At 43.9% G+C, this 27,074-nt stretch overlaps 1 protein-coding gene across 1 annotated transcript; it reads right to left on the minus strand.

Moving 5' to 3' along the window:
• Positions 1 to 7,067: 7,067 nt before the first annotated feature.
• On the minus strand, positions 7,068 to 26,707 carry MARCO (macrophage receptor with collagenous structure). Its single transcript, XM_044438449.1, has 12 exons — positions 26,373 to 26,707; positions 24,063 to 24,164; positions 21,552 to 21,701; positions 18,109 to 18,150; positions 16,929 to 17,027; positions 15,157 to 15,201; positions 13,986 to 14,069; positions 13,854 to 13,898; positions 11,543 to 11,587; positions 10,552 to 10,596; positions 10,093 to 10,269; positions 7,068 to 7,996 (listed from the first exon to the last, which is right to left on the minus strand). The coding sequence occupies exons 1-12, from the start codon at positions 26,461 to 26,463 to the stop codon at positions 7,866 to 7,868; spliced, it is 1,056 nt and encodes a 351-aa protein (XP_044294384.1). The 5' UTR covers positions 26,464 to 26,707; the 3' UTR covers positions 7,068 to 7,865.
• Positions 26,708 to 27,074: the final 367 nt, after the last annotated feature.

Here is a 27,074-nt window from a genome sequence, read left to right on the forward strand (position 1 = left end):
TTTATGCCTTCTGGTGCCAGGTAAAAACCTGTTTTTCACCCAATATTTTAACAGTTAATAATTTTAATTCCTTTTTGTCTGTATTACAAGTTTCTCCCTGCCTCCCTTCCTCTCTCTTTCTCTCTCTCTCTCTCAACTGCTGCTGTACCTTGGATTGATTTGACCATTACTGTAGTGGGTTCATTGTGGGTTGTTTTCACTATTTTAGCATTGCTACTTATTGATGTTTTATTTATCTTTGATTTTAATGTATTCTTTTTACTTGCATCTTTTGCTGAGAGAGAGAGAGAGAGAGAGAGAGAGAGAGAGAGAGAGAGAGAGAGATGCAGCTTCACCAGGAAGAGTGAGTGGGCAGGTTGCAGGGTGCAGGTGTGAAATGCTGATAGAGACTTTCCAAGAAGACTTGCAGCTGTGATTGCTGTCAAAGATGTTTCTTCCATGTATCGACTTGGAGATGACTCCATATGCAACCAACAAGCGCCCGTTTGCTTTTATTTACTCACTGTTTATGCCATAATAAAAATACTTCGTTCCTTGTCAGAACTGAGCGTGTTGTATGCACCAGGTGGCAACAATGCCCATTAAGCCTGTTTGAACGCCAGGTTGTTTCAAACAAAATGTGGCAAAGTGACAGGGGTTTGTGTGAATGCTTCTTCAAGACGCTGTATTTTGCCTTGGAGGGCGGCTGAACAAACAGCCTTCTTCCCTTTTTACATCAAGCATTGCCCGATTTGCATGCAGCAAAAAGGAGTCCGTGCTAATGTGGCTAATCTCCTTTAACAGGAGATGAATTGCACAAATTAGACACCTTTTGCATGTATGGGCCTCCATGTAGCATGTCCACTCTACACCTTCTACCCAAACAGGGAAATACCAACAGGCTTGGGAGAGCTTGAAGGTCTGAAGAAGTCCAAAAGTATTTAGGGAAAAGCTTAGAGGGGACTCCCTCATTCACACTCACAGATAGTCTAGTAAGGACTGAGCACATTCAGTGAGCATGGAATGTTGCTTTTCTTCTGGGAGGGAAAAAACAAAACAAAACTGGGAATGTGGAATAGAATGGAGTATCTGGAATCCTGAATGGAGAATACTTACTCTGTATCTCTACATTTTGTCGCAGGCCAAAATCTACTTATGTTAGGTGTGTGCTGGAATGGTGTGCATGAGAAAGAAAAAGTGAGGGAGCTGAATTAGAAAATGGTATCTAGTGGAATAAGAAGAGGAACTCTTTGGTCCAAGGAGATGGAAGCACCTAAAAGCCAACAGTGCTACCTGCCCTTGACATTCAGGGACAGCAAGAAAATGCTACATCTTCGACTGCATCTGCCCTAAAGTATCCCTAACAGGGGCTTGCCCAGCATTAATCTGAAGCACCTCTAAGGTAGGACTTTTTCCTTTTGTTAGACTGAGTCTACTGCTGAACTTGAAAACCAAGCATCTGAGCAATAAGGGCAGCTAATCCAACTCTTCCCCAATAATTCTGAGGGGAGAAGCAAAGGACAAAGTCAACATTGTGGGAAATCATTAAAAACAAAACCCCAAACCATAATACTTTGTAATCAATCAGTCCATGTTCTGAAAAAGCTTAGCCTCACATCATAAAAAAGGATCAAGGATGGAGAAGGGAAAACAGCTGGAAATAATAACCATTCCTAAGGGAAAATATTCATTTTTAATTACTGGTATCCCTTTTATCCATGACAATGTAATTGCATTCTGTTTAACTAAATCTTAATTGGGGCTGCAAAGTAATGATAAGCATAGCTGTACAATCCTTTACTAGCCATCTTATACGTATATTAATTCATCCGATCTCTGTGCGGAAGGAAGAAATGATTGTGCATCTCAGAATTGCGAAACCCTTCTAGCAGCTGTAGCAATGTGGCTGCGTGCTCGGGCAGTGCTCCAAAGTTACTGTAGGTCTTTCAGGTAAAAATGGATGGAAGTCCTGGGGGCAAATAAACCAGTGGCTTATAGGTTCAGGAAATGGTTGTGTCACCCTTCTACGGTGGCCATGTGACCTCTTCTACCGAGTACAGTCCTCTAGCTGAGAAAAGGTCTGGAAGGCCACTGACAGGTTAGCTGATGGGCTCTTGGGGTGCAAGGGGTTAAGTGATTGGGTGGCCAGAGGACAATCCTCTGTCTGAGGTGCTGCCCTGTCCAATCCCATCGTGAGGCAGAGGCACCATGGGAACCGCTAGCTACCCATCCGCAGCTGGAGTCTGCCTAGCAGGCAGAGGCACAGGCCACCTGGCCCCAGTTTCCCACACTTTGCGGTATGTCAGTACAAATAACGCCAACTGTTTCTCAATGTGCGCCTGCCCGTACGAATGAGAATGCGCAGGGGCCGTGCAGAGAAGCGCTCTGAACCAGCGCTTCAGAAGATGCCGCACTAGGTTTGTGGGCCAAGGATGCGCAGGCTCCTGAGTTGCTCACATGTCCTGAGCAAAACATGCTGCATCCTGAGACAAAGAGCAGGAGGGAGCTCCTTCCCGTCCCACCTACGGAAGCCAGCCAGACCAGCTGAGGAATCTTACTTCGCAGCACCCCTGGCCACATCTGGGTGCAGCAGGCTAGTTTAGGGAGCGCCTGGGGCAACCAGGAGGGAACAGCCGAGGGACTGCTGCCACCCCTCCGTGCCACGCATCCTCTGCCGCCTGAGCAGACCGCCTCATTCCGCCAACAGACAGGGCTGGCCCTGTATGCGTCTCTCCTGATTATAAATCAGGGCAGCACCTCTTGTTCGCTCATGCTGTGAGCTTTTGTAAAATGTCTGGAATGCAGGAATGGGGTACCAGAGGATCAGGTACGGAGATGCACAAGAACCACCCCGGCCCTCCATTCTGCTCAAAGTTCCCATTTTTGTTTGAGCCTAATCCTAATTTCTCTTCCACTCAGCAGCATGCACCTATTCTCAGAAAAAACACAACCTCCCTCTTGTGCACATTCTAAAAATGATATGAAATTAAATTAATTGTCTTCATTCCCAGCAACTATTGGGACTTGCATTTGGTTTTCCATGAAGGCAATGCAGGCAGAAGATGCTTGCTACTCCTGCTGATCTGGCCTCCAAGGCACTGCTTTGGAATCGTGGTGTGCAACAGAGGAAAGAACATAAAGAGGAGTCCTGCTGGAGCAGAGCAGAGGCCATCTTCTCTTTTTGCGGTGACCAAACAGCTGCCTATGGGAGCCCCCAAGGAAGGCGTGAGTGCTGTAGATCGTCCCCCAACGCGGCAACATTGGTGGTCATGCATTTGCAATGATCTTTCCTGCCACAGCACAACCCTTAGCCCAATGCTGGTTTAGATTGCAATCTGTCCTGTATGCCTGACCCTCAGTCTTATTGGAGTCTATGGGAGTTACTTCTGCATAGATCTGCAAAGGATTACTTGGTAAATATATTATTGGATAAGACAACCCATTGCCCAATCTCCCACCCATCTGGTTTGTCACCTACCCCATGTGCCTCTTCAGGCCTTTTCAGCAGTGGTGCCACAACTCTGGAATGCTTTCCTGCTCGGATCTCTTCTGCCCAAACTGAAGACATTCTAGATTCATAGAATCGTAGAACAGTAGAGTTGGAAGGGGCCATGAAGGCCATCAGGTCCAACCCCCTGCTGTTGCAGGACACCAAATTACACCATCCCACTCAGATGGCTGTCCAGTTTCTTTTTGGATGGCTCTAGTGTGGGAGAGCCCTCCACCTCTCTAGGCAGCTGGTCCCACTGTTGTATTGCTCTGATGGTGAGGAAGCTTTTCCTGATGCCCAGCCTGAATCAGGGTTGTCACAAGTTGAATTGATTATTCCGTGTCCTACACTCCGGCATCAGCAAGAAGAGATCTTGACCTTCCTCTTTGTGACAGCCTTTGAGGTACTTACAGAGGGATATCATGTCTCCCCTCAGTCTTCTTTTCTCAATGATTCAATAGCTTAGTTTTTGTTTCCCCTAAGGCATAATGCTCATTTTCCTCAATTGGCCCCAGTTTTAATGTAGAAGAACTTTCTGTGTGGCTGTTAGATTTTTTCATTGTTGGCTTTATTTTGGGGTGCTTGTGGATACCTTTAGAAGTTGTTTGTTATTTTAATTTAATTTTAGCCTTCTGACTTATAAAGAGGGGAATATCCAGGTTGCAACCTGGCAAAAAATGTGAGTGCAACAAAACCCCTTTTCCTATATGCAACTTGGTTAAAGAAATCAGTTTGGAGGGAGTAATACTGCATGCTCTGCAGACTGCAGAGATGTATCAGTCTTGCAGTTAATTTGCTTCTGATGGATAGATGAGTGACAGACCCTTGAAATTCTGGCAGAGGGCAGAGGAACAAGAGATGAAATCAGGAAAGAAATATCTTTGTTTATGCGTGATATCAAAACATTGCTAAAATGACTGGAAATTGCTAACTGACCTACACCAGAAAAGCCATCTGCCTGGGCACACACCCCGTGTAAGACAGTTTATTTATCAATGCAATCTCGCTGATTACTTTTGTCAGTGAGTCTCTGCTGCTATATTTTGCTTAAGAGGCCGGACTACATCTTTATTTGGGCGATGAGGACCTTGGGCTCCACCTAGCGTCAGGAAGGAGCAATTGGCGCAAAGATCTGCTATGGAGCAGAAGAAGAAGAAATGCCGCTGTCCATTTCGCTTGTGGATTGCAGCTTCGGTATGCTGGGCTTTAGTATGTTGCCTTCTCACTGTAGTGAAAGAAATGTACTAGTTCCTTCACAACAAAGGCTTGAGTTTATTAATAAATTAGAACTAAATGAATCTGCATGTGGATAGAATTGATATTTTGGAGGAAAAACAAAGTAAATTTTTCTTGTTTTGAGAAGATGCACATGACAAAACAGTGAACCTCCTTGAAACCCAACTGCTCTGTGAGACCAAGAAGGTTCAGTGCAAGGCGTGCCCTCCAGGGTACGAACTTGCCTTCCACAGTTCATAGAATAATGGAATCATTAAATTATAGAATCAGAACGGTACAGTTCAAGGGGGCCAAGAGGCCAAGGGGCTCAATGTGGGACTCCAAGTTAAAGCGTCCCTCTCAGATGGCTGCCCAGTTGAATGTCCCCAGTGTGGGAGAGGCCACCACCTCCCCAGGGAGTTGGTTCCATTGCCGTACGGTTCTGTCAGTCCGGACCTTTTTCCTATGTCCACACAGAATGGGCCTTCCTCTGACCTGAGCCTTCATTCTTTAACATACCCAACCATCAGAAGAAGAGCTGGGCCTTGACTCTGCCCATCCAAAGCACACAACCAGCAAAAAGAATAAGACACCCAAGGCAGAGTCTCCCACCCAATGGGGAGTTCTACTGCATTCCTATTTAATTGTAGCCGTTATTTCTAAATGTGTATCTGAACATTTACACATTTTATGCAAATTAGCACCCTATTTTGTCTCCCTGGTTTTGGTGATACATATCCTCCTTTTTTTTTAAAGTAAATTTTATTATTATTTTCTACGAACTAAAAAATATCAGTCATCAGAGACATCAGACCTACTGGGTCAGCCCCATATATATTTTTTTTAATAGCAATCCATATACATATTAAAATCTATGCATAGTCCCGTTTCTCTAGCCAATAATAAAAAGATTTCCAAGTCTGATAGAAGTATGTATCCTCTTTCTCCTTCAGAGACAAAGTCAGCCTGTCCATTTCAGCACAGTCCAGAATCTTTTTTAAAATCAGTTCATCAGTGGGTGGCTCTTCACTCCTCCAGTGTTGGGCAAATACAATCCTCACTGCGATACATATCCTCTTTTGTTGGCGATTCACAAGAGGCCTGCCCCTGACAGAGGGCTCTTTCACATGTTTCATTTTCCAGTGTTTCCCTAAATTGGCATTCAGGCATGTGTCATTAGAGAAAAAAATATTATTTTTAAGCACTGACCTTCCTGCCTGTCAGGTTCTATTTATAATTGAAGGGTGTTTTAATGCTTAATGGTTATGTCTAAGGATTCTGGGGTTAACCTTGAAGGTGCCCTCAACATCTAAGTCTTTAAAAAACAAAGGTAGGGAAGGATGACTTGTTTTTCTGTTTGTGTGGTTGGAAAGAAAAGGTAAAGAAGGGAAATCCTCTGGTTTTTGTAGTGAGATCTTTCCCAACAAATGAACAATTTATAAATATATACCATGGCCAGTATTAAATGAGGTACCTGTGCCCCACCAATTCTTTTCTGTCCCACCAAATCCATTGGCTTGGCAATTCTCAGTTTATCAGCCATATTTTCTGGTTCTGCCAGTGTCTCATAGGAAGCGGCCATCACACACTTTTGCTTATAATAAGTTTTATATCATCCATTCATTTTTAATCTATTTGGGTAGATTTCAAAGCTAAAAGAATAAAAGTACAATATGAAAATCAACTGACCAACAATCAACAGAATAAACTATATAAAAACAGCCCCTTATAAAATCTTTTACATTGGCTAAGATAGTTTGCAGTGATATATTCAGTATGAGAGCGCATTACAAGTTTTGTTTTCCTTGGCAAACTGAAATCTGAGTATTTAGTTAACACTGGGCACAATATTCAATGCAGTTTCAGTGACCACAATCCTGATCACTGATCTGAAGGAAGTTAAAAATATAACCTGCATCTACCCCAAGTGCAAGAGTTCAGCAGAAACAACAATTGCCTATTCATTGTTGGATCTGTGGGAATGTTTTTCAGTAGTATCAAGTGGTGAAATTTGGAAAAATCACTTATGGGTTCAAATCCTACTTGTCTTTTCACTTTTGCTGTCTGAGGCACATACTGAAAGCTGCACCTTCAATCCAGAGGCATCCCACTATGTGACACACTGGTACCTTTGCACATCCACCCTGCAAGGTGGGACAGGCTGTAAGACGCCCTTTTCACTCGTATTCTTCAGAGGTACACAGCCCTTTATTTGGAATGTCTTTTATCCTGCCTGCAACAGGATATGAATGAAGGAGGATAGGTCTCTTTCCCTTGGCTTCCTTGAAACTTCTGTACAGCCTAGCTTTCCATGCTGTCCAGCACATGATAAGGCTAAATTCCAGGCAAGAATTGATTTGCAAGAAAATCAAGCAAGCTCCAGTTTCCAATTCATTATATTTATTAAAGAACAAAGCATAGAAGCAGTCTGTTACTTTTGAGCTAAAACAAAACATCAGATTGGCTCAGCTGAGGATTGCTAATGATACGTAATCAAAGAGTGACCCAAAGCTGACCCATGGGTTTTACTGCCTGTGGGGTTTGCTTCTGCATAAATGTTCACAGTGCCAGAACCAGTGGTGTAGTGGTACGTTTTGAAGTGCAGATGCTATCGTGACTGTCCCATAAACACACCCTAAAGAGAGTCCTGATATATAGGCAGCTTCATTGACCCAGATGCACAAGCAAGTTAGTCATTTTCACGTCCACTAGAAGCAGGTCTTTTATAAAGCAGATTGGTCTTCATTCCCCATTCAGAACCAAGCCACACCAAAATACTTTGCTTTGTAACAATATAGCATTCCTGGGAAATTAATTTCTCCCCTGAGGATGGCTGCTTAGCTCACTGGGAGGAGGCAATTTTGAGGGCAGGGGTGGCAGGTGATATTAGAGACCTTGCCACTGAAAAGGTAGAGGCGCTGGCGGCGCTGGCTCCACTACATCACTAGTTTGAATGCTAAGAAGGTGAGCCCGGATATGTAACATGGATTCCTTACACACCGGATGGAAATAGCCTGGCTCTGCAAAAGGTGATATAGCAGTGCATTGATTCTGTGGGACTGAAAAAGTAATAATCCATTGTCTAAACTGCTCAGAATTGAACACTGAATGGCAGTGTCATGAGTATTTCTTTAAGTATTCTGCATTAATTGTACAGCTTGCAGTGCAGAAGCATCTTCCGTTAGCCACACTCTACGCCAGCATCTTCACTGTGGCCACAGTTGTGTTGGCCCCAGTTTGATTTAGTACATGAAAGGATTGAATATTCATTTCCAGAGCATTGTACATCATCCAGCCAGATTTGTCCAGTGCCTGATATTAGACAGAAGGAAATGAACAATGATGTAATGAGTTATCACACAATAAAAGAACCAAAGAAAGCAACATACAACAAAGCCATAATTACTTGGTTCACAGGCAATGACAACCCAAAATATGGGTTGACTATGGCTGGTTGAAACCTTGGTTGTTTTTAGGTTGTTGAATTACGTCAACTCTGGGTAGTTAACCACAAATAACCCACAGAATCTGAGTTGGTATATTATTACATTAAATTATTATATATAAACTCTGGGTTACTTGAATTATGGGTTGCTGTTACATGTGAAGCCAGTACTGTGGGTTGTTTTGCCAGGTGACAGTGCCAATGATCCCTGCCTGTAACCCCTGCCCCCATCCCTGCTGTGGGAAAAAGAGAAGAAATAAAATAATCAATGAACTGAAGTAAGCAACCTGTACTTTGTGCACATGCCTGCTGCCAGAGGAAATAAGACTGGCAGAGCACCAGTGGGACTGCTGCTTTATCGCTCATCCCAGTGCTAAAGCAGGAATAGGATCAGCCGCCACCACTGCCTCTGTCCCCCAGCAGCCTCAGGCGTGCAGGTGTGTGAATGGTGGCACGTGTGTGTGCATGAAAGGAGGAGAGAGTCCATGTGTCCGCATCCATGTGCATATAGGTACAGCCCCTGGCCTCACAGCAGAGACCAATGTGGCCCTCACAGCCAAAATGTTTGTGCACCCCTGGGGCACATCTGAGGCACTCTCGATCTACACTGTCCTGCGGAGGCATTGCAAATATTCAGGCAGAGTGAAGTAAGTGCACATCCTGCCTCCAGAGATGTACACACGCCTCAGCTTGCCATTCCACAAAGAATTTACCCGGTGAATAAAAGATGGGGAGCAGAGGGGAGCACCAAACCCCAAACGGGAGAGCCCTGCCGAGATCCTCTTACCCCTGGCTTTCTGGGGGATTAAGAAGAGTCCTACTTGATCAGACCAAAAGTCTATCCGGCATCCTGTTCCTACAGTGGCTGGCCAGATGCCCATGGGAACCCCACCACCAGGTCGTAATGCAACGGCATCCTCCCCCACCCATGCTCCCCAGCAGCCGGTGTACACAGGCACACTGTCTCTGGTACCAAAAGCCTCCTCTAGCCATCAGGACTCCTAGCCATTCATCATGAATATGTCTATCCTCTTTTCAAAGCCAGCAAATTACTAGATCTTGTTGCAGCGAACTCCATATTAATTTATTATTTATTTCAAACTTGTGTAGACCATCCCATTATGGAAGTCTTGGGATGGTTTAACAATATAAAATGTAAAAAATAGATAATAAATAATTAAAACACGGCTTCCTAAAATTTAGCTAATAATTACTCCCCAATTAAAATAGTCAGGTCTTAAAACATGGGGAAAATAGAAAGGTTTTGGCTCGGTGCCGAAAAGAATAAAGTGACGGTGCCAGGCAAATCTCTCTGGGGAGCAAATTCCACAATTGGGGTGCCACCGCAGAGAAGGCCCTTCTAGTTTAACAACGTGCTGGCTGAAGAAGCACTTTGTTTTATTTGTCCTGCTTCATGAGTAGGCCCTGGGATTTGGTAACAGGAGAGAAGAAGGAAATGCCTCCAAATTCCTGAAGCCCTCTAATTTTTCCACTGGCTGTTACTGTACTACAAACCCCATGATCCTTGGTGGAAGAAAAGGATGCTGCCGACATCAATATGCTGGCAGGGTGCTCACATTTTGCAGGCAGCCATGGAAGAAAGAGAAATCCGGGAGGCCTTCCCTGTCTTCAAGGGAGCTGCCTCCCCTATCTGCTAGCCCGCTCTGCCCCAAGCACAAGCCTCCCTCCCTTGGGGATGACCAGGTTTACTGTCCCCAGTCCCCTGAGGAATCCTTCATCCCACCCAGCTCCTCAAGGCATCCCAAGCATTCGATGGAGTGCTTAGATGACCCAGTTCATTTTCAGACATGTGCAATGCCTGGTCTAGTTACCCATTTTGGAGGATAACGAAAGAAAAAAATCCCACCATCCTGCTATTTCAAATAAAGTCATTATCACAAGGAACTGAGTCTTTAATTTCATGATCTAATTAAAATAGCAAGGGCAGGAATTCATAGCTTACCTGCAGGTGCAGTGAAGGTATTTATTACACGCCTAAATCCCAACATTCGACATACCACCTTTCCATCGCTTTGGTCCCAGCCATCATCACATATGGTGCCCCATTCTCCATTGTTCAGAATCTCAACTCGGCCACGAGTAAATCCTCCATCAAGTCTTATAATGGAACTGTATCCAACTGTTCAACAAAAAAGGAAAGAAACCATTAATTTAAAACTCCCCCCTGGCAAGCTGACTATTTAAGAAGCACTTAAATTGTAATCCATAGTTGTCCTGAAGAGGAAACAATAATATGGGCTGCACCTTTTTATCATATCGCAAACATATTTTTGGCACTGACATTGGCAAAGAACTCATAGAAAGCCTCCAGCTTCTTTGGAACTCTGTACCGTATGCTGGTACTCCAAAGTTTGGGGTGGGGTAATTTTATACCATTGTAAAGGGGAAAAAAATTAATTACCTTCAGTACCCTTTTCACCTTTATATCCTTGTATCCCTTGGGATCCTGATTTAACAGAGGGGAAAAAAAGAACAACCATTTAATGAAAAACCTGAAAAACCTGGACAGTTTGACTGGCTTTTTCTGAATTATTTTTACTCTTTCTTGTAGGGATGAAAACGAAAAAAAAAATGATTTGGACCAGGTGTAAGTGTAATAAACCATCAACTCTCCATAAACTTATGCATTCCTTTCTTTTCATCTCTCCTGCTGCCTACCAGTATAAATTTCCTTTCATTTTCTGAACCAAACATCAAACACCATTCTAAATGTACTGGCTTTATTGCTCACCAAGGTTAGTTGAGCGCGTATCTCAAAAAACATTTTTGCAACACAATCCCATATGTGTCTGCTCAGAAGTTTGCCTCACTGAGTTCAGTTGGACTTTTTCCTGGGTAAATGTGTGTGCAGAATTACCAGCTTAGCCATGCTTGCAAAGCATGGTCTGGAGGTAACTGGTGAAGTGTAGTGACTAGGAGACTAATCTACGAAGCAGGAAAAAACAGTTCTCACTAGCAGCAGGCATATCTTCGTGGCCTTTGGCAAGCCGTGCATCTCAGTCACGGCCACCGCCCAGTGCTTGTGCCCAGCCGGCGCGCTGCATGGCCATCATCGCTTTCCTCTGTGTGCCTTCTGATGCTGGGAGAGCAGATTGCTCATGAGCAGTCCTGCTTCACTGGCAGGGAAGCGGATTCCGCTCCCTGCGGTGCTTGGTGCTCCTGCAAGCATCCCCTGGGATACTGCAGCAGAACCAAGGTGGGTGAGGAGGAGCGCCCCTGCCCGGGAGCCCGGGCATCTGTCAGGCACAGGGAAATTTCTCCTGCGTTGCATGGGTACAATTCCCAGGGGGGAGAGTAATGTGTCATGCGAACCCACCCAATAATGCAATACATAAATAAGCTTTATTCCAGTGAGCACTTTGTTTCATTAGAAACTCCAGCAAGTAGTTCACCTTTCATTCCCGTATCTCCCTTTGCCCCAGGAGAGCCAGGAGAGCCTGAAAGAATGGAGGGAAAAACAGAACATTTTCAAAGGGTGACAAATTCAAAGAATGTGACAGTTTCAAATTTTACTTCCTGGATATTCAAGATTCCAGTACATCTTTGAATGCACAACTTTCCAATCACACTCGTGCAAGCCTACAGGAGTGTGTGGGGAAGTCCTGTGGCTTACAAACACAATCTGGGAACTACATTTAAGGGTTTTTTTTAAGTTCTGGTTAGGGTGGAAGATGCTCCAGCATAACAGAACTGGAAATATTTGAGTAAGATGAGCGGTCAGGGTGGAAAAATATGGATGGAGGTGTAAGAGCAGTAAAGCCATAGAGACCAAGCACAAGAAAGGCTGCGTGAAGGCATGTTGTGAAAAGGATTGAGCACTGGGAAACTTCATAATGCTTTTCCTGTGGACACTTTCATACCAGAAATTAAATTCTGTTGCTTTTTGGAATGCAAGTTAAAGATCAGTATTGGCTAAAACATGGCTGCAACAACTCAGGCCTGGGGGTGGGCGAGGCAGGAGGCTGGATGCTGCTCTCTGAAGATGTGTGACTCTGGTCCCCTGTGGTTACTAAGACTGTATCTGAGTATGCCTTGCACTGGAGCCAGTACACATGCACTGGTGTGCGATCCTATCTATGCATGTATAAACACACAAAAGTCCAACATGGCCTGGCATCGCTCCAACCAGCCATGCTGCTTGGGGTTTGCCAGGAGTTTTAGGTTTCTGTATTTGTGTGTGTGTGTGTGTAAACATGCACAGAATAGAAGATATTAGCATAGCTTGCATTTGGGGTTTTTTTTTGCCCTGTTCTGTTTGTCTTAAGTCTTGCTCACAATTGCCCTACAGCCCCAGAAAGAGGGTCCGAAATGGAATCCACCCCTCTGGCTCAAAGGGTTCTGTAGCCACAGGCAATTCCTCAACAGTAGACATTCATGTCCCCCTTCTACCCGGAGATGCAGGAAGACTGGCAAACACTGAATCTGATTGGACTGCTTTTGTGGACTAATGTGTGGGTCAGGATGTAATTACTCTGGAACAGGCATTTTTCTGAATTTTTGCAATGAAATGCCCAGGATTTTTTAAAGTACCAAAATGTACTAAAAACTGTGCATCGTTTGATAAAATACAGTTGGAAATATGTTTATTTAGATAACATATGGCCCAAAATATGATGTAAATAATATTTTATGCATGTTTGGGGGTATTTTAAGCTACACATTCATGCAGAATCAAGATAGAATGCATTTCTGAATTAATCCATATGGGCTGGACATAGACTGGTCCATTCATCTCCACTCATATGTAGCAACTTTACGATCATCAGAGACTGCCTTGTAGGCTAATTGTCCGATCCCTTGCTTGACACAGGAAATTCAGAGTTGGAACATCTCTCCTTCAATTTATAGGAAGAAGAGGAATAATACAGGACAATTCATAGATTCATGCTGAAGAAACTCATGGGAACATAATTTCCATTGGTGAGGTGGCTTTATAAAAAGTTTTGAAACCATGCCAGATGATTGAGTCAAAGGAAATAATTGCCATAATCCTGGAGGGTTGCAGAATAGGATAACTTTAGTTTGTCATTCTAGAACTGGGGAGGCCTTCTGATAAGCCCCACATGTTTTGAACTCCAACTCCTATGATTCTGGTCAATGGCTAGATATTGTGGGGATTGTAGCCCCAAGCATTTGGAGGTTACTAATCTCCATTTAGAACATGGCCTCAGAGTTGCTGCTACAACTGCCTCTAAAATATCTAATTTAGAGAGTCTGAAAACCTTTGTGGTGCACTTTTCACTTATAATATTCCAACAAGTCTGTAGGGCAAGTCAATCATTGAGCAGTGGTTTCCATGTGGGGCAGCTTGTCTGAAAGCACTCTTTCACACATTGCCTCTTGGAACAGTGCCTGCCATGCTCTTTGAAAGCATCTGACTAAGGCACAATCCACCCATGTTTAGGTTGAACAGGTCCTAGGGCTCCCAGTATCCTCCAATCTGCCATGCTGGCTGGGACATGCTGGGAGTTCTGAGACCTTTCCCCTCTAAACATGCATAGGGTTGCACTGTAAACTAATTCAAACATTAAAAATAGATTCTGCCATGTCTTGAGTGTTTGCACAAAGGATTTTCATTGGCTGTTTTCTTGGATATGCAACAGAGAACACACTTAGTTTCTTTGGGATCTAGTACTTCACATCCTCTGAAAAGGGCATGTTTTTCTCACGCACTGAGCTTGTTTGCCTCATCACTGTCTTTACCTCGATCTCCTTTGCTACCCTTTTCTCCACGGTCACCTTTCTGCCCTGGAGGAAGAGAGAAGAAGAACACATCACAAACTCTGCAGAAAAGCAGTATTTCAGTAGACTAAGAAATATGGGCCATTTTTGTACCTGGGATGTTACTTGCTTCTCCTTTCTGCCCTTTTGCCCCTTCTGGACCACGACTTCCTGGTGGACCCGTGTTCCCATGATCACCTTGTAAGTGAAGCAAAAAATGGGCATAATGTTCAGAATGATACATTATGATGCGTTCAGAAAGAATCAAAAGAAGGCAGTGAAGGGTTTGTCATAGCTGGCAAATAAGGGGAGGCATTTTAACCCTGCAGGACAATACACAACTTTAGACTGCGGATGCCGTCAGCACATGGCAATTACTCTGCTCCCCTTCATCCCAAGGGCACCTGTTCCTGAATCTTGTCTCATGACAAAGGAAATACAGAATGAGAACCATCTTCAGCTGCTTCACACCTCTTGAATTGTTTTCACTTGCAATTAGGGCCCTGGAAAGGTAGGATGTTTTGGAGGAGTGTTCATTTGGAGGGTCAACATACTTAGGAGATGACTTGATGGCACACAACAATAGCAGATAAGGGCAAATTAAGGTTGCAAGTGCTGAAAGCAGCACAACAGTTGTTGGACGAATAAAGTCAGTGAGTTTCAAAATTCACTTGTTTTTGCAATTAAGTAGAAGCCCAGTTCATTGATCAGGTTGGAGGAAAACAAAAACATTTTGGTATAGTGAATGCAGGAGCATCTGTTAATCAGGCACACCTGATTAACATTTGCTCTTTCTTATTGCAAGCATGGAGGAGGTAGACTTGTCCTCACATCTAAAGAAAATGGTCAGTGGCAGAGAAGGCAAGAGCACAGCACTTTTTCTTGGGAAAACCACAAGCCAGAATGTAACTATTTCAAAGAGTATCTGTCTTTGGGGTGCATTCTTAGGAGTAAAATTTGTGGGAGGAAAGACCCACTGCAATTACCAGTGCAATCCTATGGAAACTATGTACAATGCTAAGTGTGCACAGGATTACACTCATAAGTCCATTTACCTTGTAGCAGTACAGCCTGTTACTCTTCAGAAGCATGTTACTTCTGGCTAAACATACACAGGATTGTATACATACATAGGGTTTTGTTTTTGTTTTGGCTGTAATCTGTTTATTGAATCCGCCCTCAAAAGAAACACACAGAATGGTAAAGAAGGTGTGTAAAATGCTAATGGAGGTAGGGTGGTCAAAATGTAATAGATACATAAATACATTTATTCCTCATAACATACCTTTAGCTCCTGGTGGTCCAGATGATCCTTTGGGACCCATTAAACCTGAAATAGAAAATACTTACTTTGTTAATGTTGTGATGCTTACCTTGCTGTGTAGCAGATAGCTAAAAAGATTATGAAGTGCTAAGAAAGCTGAAGAAGGGATAATTATGCAGAAAAATATTCTTATTACTGTATGATGGATTTCATATTTTAAAATTATTCATAAAGTTGTGGTTAGCCCATATAACAGAGAGGGTACAGAGGTAGAATGAGGGGCAGAGTCATAGAGAAAAACATTCAAAATAGATTAGGAGTGTCTAATGGTAAATAGTAGCAACTCAAGTAGGTAGGAGGTGAGTGAAGACAGCATGAGGAGACCGGAAGAAAAGGAAACACAGGGTCGCTTCAACACTGGTGCCTCCTCTCTCTCCATCTCTTCCCCCACAGCAGTTGCTCTGCCAAGACGAAGCACAGCACATGAGGCTTAGGGCTGATGCTTGGGGTGTCCACCTGCCTTGGATGCCTCTTTCCCCCCGTTACCCTCTTCTCCTCTGTCCCCACTTGGTCCTCTTGGGCCTATCTCGCCCATTTACCATGGATTCCTGAGGAAGACCTATTTTGCAAATTTATTTGTTTGTTAGATTTATACCCTGCCTTTTTCTTACAAAGAACTTATTCTCCTCCTGTGCTCTCCGTCTTATCCCCACAACAACAGCCCAGTGAGGTAGGTTGGGGACAGAGTCTGTGATGGGCCTAAAGTCACCCATGGCTGAGCAGGGACCAGAACCCAGGACACCTGAGACCCAGTCCCACTCTTAACCACAACACAACACTGACTCGCAATGATGATAAGCATTGATTATAAGCTTCCAAGCAGAGTTGTTTTAAATAAATCCCTATTTTAGCAATATTAATTTTGACTAGTAATACATAAAATCTGACTTGGAGCTCTCCAAAGTACAAATTCCCCTTCAACACTCAGGTCTATAGAATTTGCAGCTTAGTAAGTAAAATAGATCCCATTTGCCACAGCTGCAGGGAGCTTGTCAGTTCCCATGCCCCCCCCCCCCCCAGCCTCACAAGACCCAGCATAGGCAGCAAAAGCAGGCACTTTGAGCAACTTGCTACAGGGCTTACTTCACTGGTACATAATTACCTGCATTCTGCATTCTGGGGCACATTCTTGGCCTTGCTTCTGGCTTTTCTTGCTCTTCGCCTCTTTTTTATTCATTACCCTGCCTAGCAGATGGTTGTGTGTGTGCTTGTGTGTGGGAAATTATGATGAGTATGGACCATACTGCACAACTCACAGCTTGTGGGCCACATGGGACCCCCCTACACACACTTGTGCAGCCCCGTGCCCATCTGCCACCTCAACTAAATGTCCTGCTAATAAGGGTCTTGGTGCGTGCACAGCAATGCTGTCTGAGGGTAGTGGTGTGCATGTGTGTTGGTGTGTGTGCGTGTGACCACACAGAGGGTGTTTAACACTCTCCCACAGTAATGGGGAGTAACCCTGAAGCATTTTACCTCAAGGAATTCTCCCAACTTCCTCCATTTTGTTTTAAAGGAAGGGATGGGCTGACATCCATAATTTGATTGATTTTGAACGTCTAAGTCGCCTTTAAAGGTGGAACCCAGGGTGGAGTCTGGAAAGGGGTTTCCATCTCAGTCAGGAGATCAATTAATTCAGCTTCCTAATTCAGTCAGAGATTAATTGAAAGAGGGGTTAGCCTGTGAGCCTCTGACAGCCACCAAGTTGGTGCCCCAGCAGCAGCCGTCCTTACCTGAACTTCCCCTTTCCCCTTTCGGTCCTTGAATGCCTGCTGCACCTTTGGGTCCAGTAGGTCCCGGATCCCCTTTTGACCCCTTTTCACCAGCACGCCCTGGGTTTAAAAACACAAACGCAGAGAGACACTCGGTGGCATTCTGAAACTGTAGGACCCAGCACTGACCCCCTGGCACCCTTTCTGTCACAGTGGTAGCCCCGCTGACCTCTGCTGAAGCTACCCTCACTTCAGCCTTAGATACGGGTGGGAGGCCAAATTGCTTCCCACGAGGTCCTCTGCAGGCAGCGGGAGCTCATGCGTATGGTGCCTGGTGTCACCCATATTAGTCTTGCTCCAGGCCGAGATGGTGTAAGGTGACCTGGGATGTATAATTGACACATTCTTTGCCAATGTCACAGGAAATCTTATTGTCAGAAGCTTACATCACCAACAGATTCTTCTCATGGCACATGAATGCTGAAGCTTGGAAAATAAGTGATGATTGGTGACAATAGTTGACCGTCTGTTTTCTGACTCCAGTGCTTGCTGCACATCCACCTTTTAAACTGTCATGCGCTACTCTAGTCCTCTGCCATCTGCACATCGTGTTGTAATAACTGTAAAAACAATTTCTAAATTTGTATTATATATTTTGGAGCCAGCACTGTTTTAGCATGGTCATGCAACATCCTGAGCTTGTGGAAAAAAGATGTGTGTAGTTTTACCATTGTCAGCTTTTTTCCATATCATTCTGGTTGAGTAGTCCTTTGGAGAAGAACTGCCACATGGATGGTTATGAATGAGCTTTAAAGCTTTAAGCTTGACCACCATGCTTGAAAACTAGACACTTCATGTTACTTACATGCAGGACTTCTTTACATGAGCTCCTTCCTGGGAACTCATGATGCCTCATTCATGGCACTTTGTGGGCCCTTTTCACAAAGCCATTATTGACCTCTTTGATGTTTTCCGGCAATTTGCATGGTTTTTATTGGAGCAAAAGAAGTTCATGTGCCACTAGATAGTACTAGAAAGTGGTTGTGCATTTTGTGCAATTGCACTATAGCACAGAATTTGTTTCATCAAATTTATAAGAAGGCAGAACAACTAAACCCAGCCACAAATGATCCAACCTCAGTGGTCTTGCAAGCAATGGGCAAGAGCTCTAGTGAAGAGCTAAGCGTATGTTTTTACCTACCTGGAGGTCCTGGCATTCCTACGTAACCATTTTCAAGTCGTTCTGAAAGAGATATTCATGCCTATTAATACCTATTGGCAATGGTCAGACTTTTAAGAAACAGCTATCGGTGTCAAAAGAAGTCTGCAACCAAAACTAAAACTTTAGCTAGTGGTAAAGAGGTCTCCTTTTCTTTTTCCTTGAAGGAGATACATATATGGCAAAATTCCAGTGATACATCCACCTTGTGCTAAGCTTCAGTGAAGAATTTCAGCATTCTTGTCATTATTTCTACCACTGTTTTACTGCGCTTTATCCTTTTACGTTTTGTTGTACAGCGAAGGAGGGCTATCAGTCTTTGAACTAGCTAAGAGAGCAATCGTAGGATCTCCCTGCAGCAACCCAAAATACTTATCTGGTTTGCACATCAGAGCAAATTCATACATTGTTTTATCTATGAATGCGGGGAGGGCTATGCAGGAATGGGCAAGGGGGCTACCAACTGGCTTGCCACTTGTGTGCTGCCCCTGGTTTTTCAAAACTCTGCTTAACGTGACTTGCGGCATGCAAACCAAGGCAATGCGTGAACGACAAATTCAATAAGAGTGAGGATCTAACTGCCAGCCAGTACAATGGATAATTTAATGGACTCAGTATCTGCTGGTGATTCGTTATATTTTACATTGTGTGTGTGTTCATCTTGATTCCACGTCCCCCACCTGTTCCTTTGTTAAACATATTCTGTTCAATGTGTCCACATGAAGAGGTTAAAATTGGCTAGGAGAATTATTGAGATGTCTGCTCCAATATTATTTGCCTGCTGGTTCCCCTAAGCCCTCTTAAGAGATGGAAATACTGATATGCTGATGGAATTCAATGCTAATTCTGGGTCCTGCTGGGTGTGTGTGTGTGTGTGTCCACCCCATCTCATCTCAGGAGTCAGGACTAAGGATACCGGAGGATTTTACTCTGCATTTTTAAGTGAACTGACCTAATTCACACTTCCAGAAGTAGTATGCAGACAGGGACACACTTATACTCAAGATATTACATTGTCTCTGAACTTTGCAATGCAATGTTCTGCTTAAACATACATATCAAATGCATATTTTAAGAAGGAACACATGCAAAAAGCATACGTTCAGGAAAAATGTTTATAAAATGGGATACACCAGCACCAGCGACTATTGCTACAAGCTGTCAGGTAGTTTCTCACTTAGGGTAATCCTACGGATGAACGTCCCCCAAAATGTCTTGTCCTTGACAGCTCTGCTCAGCTCGTATAAACTCCAGGCTATGGAAGCCATCCGTCTCATAGTCGGTCTTCCTTTCCTTCTGCTTTCAACCTTCCCCAGCCTGATTGACTTCTTTGCTGAGTCTTGCTGCTTCATGATGTGCCTGAAGGATGACAGTTGCATCATTTTTGCTTCTAGGGAAACGCCTGGCTTGCTTTGATCTAGGACCCACTTGTTCATCTTTCTATCAGTGCCGGATATTTCCAAAGCTCTCTCCCAGCAGCATGTTGCGAAAGCACACACTTTCTTCCTGTTGGTTTTCTTCACTGTCAAGCTTTCACACAGATATGTAGTGCTCAGGAATGCAATGGTGTGGATGATCTTGGCCTTGATCTGCAATGAAACGTCCTTATGCTTGATCATCTTTTCTAGAACCTTCATTGCTGTTCTTCCAAGTCTCAATCTTCATCTATTTTCTTGGCTGTGGTTTCCCTCCAAATCGATGATTTAGCCAAGTTATACAATTTTTTTCTCTATTTCAGTTTCTTTATTGTTGATCGTAACATGCTGTAATTCTTCTGTAGTCGTGATTTTAGTTTTCTTGATGTTCCGCTACAGTCCACTTTATCACCTTTTCTTTTTGGTTCTTGCCTGTCTTCAGCACTCTGCTTTTCTGTCATTTATTTAGGCTTCCCCTCCCCCACTTTTGCTACATTTTTTTTTTTTTTTTTTTTTGCACTCTTCTCTAATAAGGTCTCAGGTTTCAGGCCACCGTTCTAGTTCATTTTTGACTGAATTCCGTAACGCAAATTTGCTTTTATGTGAACGTTAAATTCCTTAAGGGTGCTATTTAAGTTATACTTTTGCATTACACTTCTGTTGGCAATCTTCTTCAGCTTTACTCTGATTTGTTTTATTAAGAGCTTATGGTCACTACCACCATCTGCTCCTGGGTTTCATCACAGGGTTTTCAAGGTAAGAAATATTCAGAAGTGATTTACCTGTGCCGCCTTCTGTGCAGTGCTAACCAGAATTAGCCCAAGTGCCACTGCTGCTATCTGTGAAAGATCTTCTACCAGGGTCTCCTTCAACTGCCGTGGCTGTCCAGTAGCTACCTTCACAAGCTTCTCTGTTTCTGTCTCCATCGCCATCCAGGCTCTTCTGCTGATGTGACTGGTACTCCCAAAGAGGGTGGGTGCCTCCTAGTCTGGTGTCTCAACTTTGACCAGTCACACCTGGGTGACCCAGCTAGGAAACCCGTCTAGCGAGAGAGTCTGGTCTCCTGGAAGCATTGCTCTCGGCTTCTCTGTCACTCTCAAACCCCCTCACATTAAGGTAAGGATCGGGGAGGGGGCACAACGATTGTTCTCAAAATAGTAAGAAGAAAATAAATAATCATAATGAAGTGGATGATGCATAACATTACCAGCTGATCTAATCCATGGGGTTCTTTGCGGGTCTTAATTTTATTCTTGGCTCCAGGTTTGAGGACTACACAATCTCACAGGGCCCCTCTTCCATCAGAGTTCAGAGGATGGTCCTAGCAGGCTTCCCTAGCTGCAGAACACAGCAGTAGACAGCAGTCCAAGCAGTGCTCCCAGAACAGTCAGGCTGCTGGGTGCAGCTGCTGCCCTCCTGTTCCACAGAGCCCTTGGACTACTGCATGGCTTGGTGACTATGCCCACCTCAGTGTACTGGGCTGAAATTCGTCCTTGCTCTTTAGGGGCATCCACAGCAGGCATCAGCAGCTGCTTTCTGTACACCCAAGACCTTGGGGTGGCACATGCTAGTAGGTGTCTGACCTCTGTACCTGCCAGTGGATAACCCAGCCTTATGTGGCACATGTAGCTGGTACATCTCTGGCAAGAGAAATGGACAGATGCTTAATTCCTCCTTCCCTTCATCACCAGATTAATTTCAACATGCATTGGAAGTCTAGGAAAGCTCTTATGCAGAAGCATGAGATTCAGAGTGCACCATAGGATCATCTTATCCATTTGCTTCAAAGGGTGAGGAATTGTCCAGATTATGGTCAGTGGAACAATGCTGATTTTTCCTGGGCAAGTCTCTCTCCTGCAAAGTCTTGTAGGGAGAAAAGAACTGAAAGTGACATTTGCCATTTGAATGAGAGCTGTTGTCATTTTGTACACAGAGTTCAAGGGACTGAATAGGAACAGAATAACTGTGAGCAAAATACAAACACAAAGCAAGAAGGAAACAAGGACATACGGGTCATGTTGGCCACTTTCCATTGTAACTGTTGGTTGCTCAGCTTGATTATGTAGATTTTGTGGTCTACATTTTGGATCCATTTTTCTTCCACTCTTGGTGAGCGTGTTATGTTATCCATATCAATCCTCAGCTGGGAAAGGGAAATGACTGTGCAAACAGAAGAAAAGAAATATTGAAACAAGTAATACCTTGTACTGATCACCACCTGTTATCCAAATGCACTAGTTTTCTAAGCTCATTTTTTATTTTCTGCATAGCCCTGTGGCAACGTAATACTAAGTGAATAACATGCCTGTTTATCAAAACCTGTTCTGATAAGCCCATGTTAATATCATCATGCCTTTCCAGAGAGACATGTTTTAATGCAATAAATGTTATTGCCATCTGTGGCAACCAGTCTAGCTGTCTTTCCTCTTGCTGTTGCAGAGGTATTTTTGTTCCGAAAAATATTGCCCTGTTTTATACTGGGGGAACATGGTTCTTTCTCTCATCCTCATCCCATTCCAATCCCCACCAAATAGCACACCTATAACTACTGTGAAAACGCAACTGTGCAACCTCTGAAGCAGGAACCTAGTGGGCATGATTGCAGCTGGGTAGTTTTCCTCTCCAAGTGACTCAGCACCACACCCACATCCCTTACTCAAACAATGCCTTCCAGCTAGCCCCACTTCGTACTCTGGTCTACTGGCAGTGGTAAGGGACAGGAAAACGTTGGCAGTATGTTGGCCTTGTGGGCAGGGTCTGTACATTGATTACGCCATGCACACGGCTTTTGCCAGCCCCTCTCGTGCATCGGTGAAGCCACGGAGGCAATCACATCGCCAGCGTTGCCCATGCAGTGGGGTTCTCTCAAGCATTACCACCAGCAGATGGGAATAGGACATGGTGCAGGGACCTCCCTACCATGGTTGGGTGGCCGGGCATCCACTTTTGCACGGGACTGTCCTGCATTTGAAGGGCTGCCAGAGGACTCTCCTCCCTTCAGAAGAGGCCACCTCTGTGAAGGGCTGAATCTTGTACATGTCTGGTTTAAGGATAAAGGCCCAAGAGCTGGGCCCTGAACCTGCTCATCAACAGCACATGGGCGGCTGGCCGGCCACGGCAAACAAGTCACCTGCTCAGTTTTCCATACTGTGGCGAGAAGTACAATACTGCAGCTTGATCTGCAACAATTATTCCTACACAATCACATTAGCATATATAAATTGCGTGCCAGTTGGTGTCCAATGTTGCCCTTGGTTTGGTGATTCACAAGTGGCCGCCCTCTCTGCATGCCAGGCCACAGCTGTGAATCATGCAGTGCCAATAAAATCAAATTGTGTTCATTTATGTGAAACCAGTTCTTTCTTTTCTGGCTGAACGGACATTGATAGTACCGTTCTTGGGGCTTCAGAGCCACCTTTAACCTCAGCCTTCTGCAAGGGGCCACTTTGACAGCTATACTGTGTGTGCCCATCTGCTTCTCTCTCTCTTCCACGCCTGTTCTCTCCAGTTCTCCATTCCTCCGCTCTTCATCTCACTGCCCAGCCCAGCTCTCTTCTGTGCTCTCTTTCCTCACCCCTCTTCATCTGCCAGTTTTAAAACATGTAAACCCAAAGGAAAATGGTGGCACCCTTTTTATCCAAGTATTGGGTTTCCCTGTAGCCGCAACCCACAAGCTGAAGCGATTTGGCTAAAAGAGGCTTGTTCAATAGGTTGTCTGTTTCTGTCTCTCAGCATATTTCCCATGATCACAGCAGAATGATTTGGTGTTTCTGAGAGAAAGAGGCAGAGAGAGACAGAGACAGGGAAGGAGAGAAGCAGCAAGCATCCTCTAGGAGTGGAAGCCCTTTAAAAGGACCATCCAGGTCCTTGAGGTGACAGATGGTCAGATGTGAGAGCATCTTGAAAGCAGTTTAGGAGACACATTTATATGGGTGCTGGGAATTTCCCCCCGGTGAACATCCTTTGTTTCTATTCTTCATGGACAAATTGTAAATATGCTCAATTTGGGGGGATTTTTTGAGTTGTGACCTAGGTGGATTCCCTTCAGTTCCATGCATTAGTTTCTGGGACCTTAGGACAGCCTCTTCAACCTGGTGACCATCTGGATATGTCAGACTACAACTCCCATCATACCTATCCTGCATGCTCTTGTTGACTGGGTGATGGCACTTGTCGCCCAAGAAGTCTGCTTTAGGGTAATGTTGGCTCAAAATGTTTTTTTTAAACTTGCAAACAACATTTTTTCATGATTTGAAAATCGGCAACCCGTTAAGAATCTGTTCCTGAAAGCCAGAGTTACTTGCTGTTTCCCGGGGGTCACTTCTTTAACTCTTTAGCACAGATGCCATTCCACCCATCAAAACCTGTTCCTTGTGCTGTCAGTGGGATGGGACTGGCTCCACTCTCCCTTCTCTAGTATCCTCACTTAGCCAGATATGCAAGTAGTTATTTCTAAATGTCATTGGTGGATGATCTTTGTCTTTAGATTCCAAATAGTAAACATCACACAAGAGCAATTACCTTTATAGCTTAAAAATCCCAGGCCAGCCGTGAGCAGAAGCAGGTATGTTATAAGAGCAGCCCGCATACAACATCTACAAGTCCTTTTCTTGACATTTGGCTCTAAAGTTTTGGGGAGGGATAAACGACACACAGTCAGTGATTCCATCATTGGGGTTGCAAAGGATGACCAGTGTGTAATGTGATGCATTCTTACAGTACAACACCTTAAATCAGCGCTGTGGAAATATTTAGGACTGAAACAGGCAACTTCTGAGTAAGCTGGATAATAGTGAGCTGCATGGTTATAATGAACCGTAAGCTGGCTTTGAGATGCTGTTGCTTCAACATCTGTGCAATTTGCATTGCTTCCAGGCAAAACCCTGACCCTCCCTCTTGGCTGCTTGGGCCTACAAATATGCTGCACAGAATTTGTCCTATGAATGCTGACTTGGGAGAAGATTGTCCCACTACAGTTCATTGGGGTTTACTCCTGAAGAAGAGTACAGACAAGTGCTGCTTCTGTTCTGTTGTGACTGGAGTTATCCAAGATTGCGTCGTGCATTTCTTGAAAAGTAACCCAAGCAAGAATAATTTAGCTTCTTCGTGCATTCAGTGCAACTGTGCGTGACTCCATGTAGTACCACAGCCTGATCCAGCATACATTGGCAAAAGAAAAGAAAGGGACTTCCCATATGGGATTAAACAGAGTAAACTGGGATATGAGCGCATGCTGAAAAATTCAACAGAATGGCTCAACGCACCACCGAAAAGCCAGCTCATGTTGTTGACACCACCATATTAAAACAAAACAAAGCAAAACAATTACCATTGTGAGAATTCATTCCTCAGTCACCTTCTTCCTACAAATGCCACAATTGAAATAAAAAAGCTTGTTTTTGTGGGACAAAAGACTTCTCCTGCCATATTATCTTGCCATATTCTCCTAAAGTTCAAGATGTGTTAGCTCACAATTAAAATATAACAGGACATCTATCTGTAATAAGGATGTCAGATAAATTCCCACTGGATTCAAATGAGTCTGGATTTCTGTGAATTTGACTGACAGATTTCCCAGCAGACAAGCTTCTCCTGAATCTCGAGGATTCTGTGGACTTGTGTGTGAGGGTTACTTCCCAGAGTTGTAAGCAAATTTAGCTGAACAACAGTATGAAAAATCCAGGCATACAAAAACACATAGCATTTTCCCTCATCGGCCAAAGCACGAAAATACACATTTGAGGGGATTTATGCCAGTGAGTGCTTCTGCAAAGGTGCACTTTTCAATGTAAGTGCAAATTCATGAAATTGAAACAAATCTGATTCTGTCAATGTGCAGACAATTGAATGAAAATGGCCTGACCATTAATTTATGCATTTCATTCATATATTACATTTCTATAATGCCCAATAGCCAAAGACCTCCGTGTGGTTTACAAAGATTTAAAAACCCCCCCATCAGAATACATTATATGTAGTAGGAAAATCATTTACACACAAGTGTATACTTTGACAGCATATACACAGATATACACCCTTTAAAAATCCAGGTCCCAATTAAAGTAAGCCACCTCATCGTATGCTGCCAAATGCTCGAAAGATAACCTGGCACTGAAAAGATAGCAATGTCAGCACCAGGCAGGTCTTGGCTGGGGGATGGTTGCCTACCTGGGGGCCACCACTGAAAAGGCCTTCTTTCTTGTTGTTACTACCTGTGCCACACGCAAGGAGACACCTGTAGGAGAGCCTTAGATGATGAGCATAGTCTGTGAAACGCAGATGGGATGGGATTGAATGGAATTAACGAGATCCAGACACCAGTCGCCCATAGCTGTGTGCAAGAAACCCCACACATATTCTGTGAAATGAGATTATGTGTAAGTACATCTGACTAGTCTTGTGTGATGAAATATGCAGGAGCTGTGTGTGGGAAAACATGCTTCAGTTTATTTTGAGAGTTGCTTTAAGCAAGCACAGGCTGCTCTCCGCTGATGTGAAGCAAATGCATGCTTGGTGCTGGGTGCTAATAAAGGGAATAGTAGGAATCCCTGCTGCAGGGCACCCCATGCATATTAATTCAAAAGTAAGGCACAGTGTTCAGCAGCACTTAACTATCTAGCAAATGTACGTAGGATTGCAGTCTGACTCGTAAAACTTCAAGACATTCAGCTATGTTGGTCACTGCAGTCTTTTAAATAAGGCAATACCATGTTATGCAAGGAAACCCCAATTCAGCCTTTAAAGAAAAAAGTAAGTTAAGACATTTGCTTATCAAACATTTAGAGATATGTTTTCAGCTGTATAGATTATGAAATGCTGAAAGTACTTTACCATTTATTTCAAATGTTGTGATTCCAGTTGATGCAAACTTCATCTTTTCTGAGAGAGACAACATTCCAGAGTCGCTGCTGGGGATGTCCATGATCAAAGTTGCATTCTACCGTCCCATCAGGTTAGACTCAGGCAATGGAGAAGCAAAGGAGGCTTCCTAATTTTATCTGCTGGGTATGCTTACTAAGAGATGAACATTTTCTATTGGCTTGTGACTTTTTTTTTTTTACTAGACTTGCAAAAAAGAAAACAAACTCTTTCTTACGTGGTACCTTTTTAAGACTTCCTCTAAAACTTACAAGCTAATTATCCGTTTCTGAAGAGAGAAAGTAAAGGGAGGCGTCTGAAACCAAAGATGCCCATTCTGCACTGTGGATGTCACATGCTGGCATAAATAACACTTCTGGTAATAACGATTTTTCTGCTGAGCAGGTCAGAGGGGCTGGTTTCAGAACATGGAATAAGAAGGGACTTTGCAGATAGGCAAATGATGATCTTCACTCTGATTTTTCTCTCTTCATCAAATTGGACCTGAGAAGGACGTTCTTGGTGTCAGGGGCTCCGACATGCCCTGTGTTTTGTGGACAGGTCAGGAGGAGCAAGGGGGGGAATTTTTGGAGCCCACATAAGTGAGCCCACTGGCAGGGGCTGGGCCAGGGAAGAAAGTCAAGCCTGGTTGTGAAAAATCTGAGTTGAGGCTTC

Source organism: Varanus komodoensis, unplaced genomic scaffold (genome assembly GCF_004798865.1).
Source record: "Varanus komodoensis strain SLA01 unplaced genomic scaffold, ASM479886v1 scaffold32, whole genome shotgun sequence".
In the NCBI taxonomy this organism is placed as follows: domain Eukaryota; kingdom Metazoa; phylum Chordata; class Lepidosauria; order Squamata; family Varanidae; genus Varanus; species Varanus komodoensis.

Excerpts from the sequence above, each read along its gene's own strand:
- MARCO (XM_044438449.1), bottom strand. The coding sequence starts at position 26,463 with ATGGACATCCCCAGCAGCGACTCTGGAATGTTGTCTCTCTCAGAAAAG. Across the intron at positions 15,202-16,928 it reads AGGGGAAAGGGGAAGTTCAG|GTTTAATGGGTCCCAAAGGA; the intron begins GTAAGGACGGCT and ends TTTCTATTTCAG. Across the intron at positions 10,597-11,542 it reads GGGAGATACGGGAATGAAAG|GATCCCAAGGGATACAAGGA; the intron begins GTGAACTACTTG and ends CTGTTAAATCAG.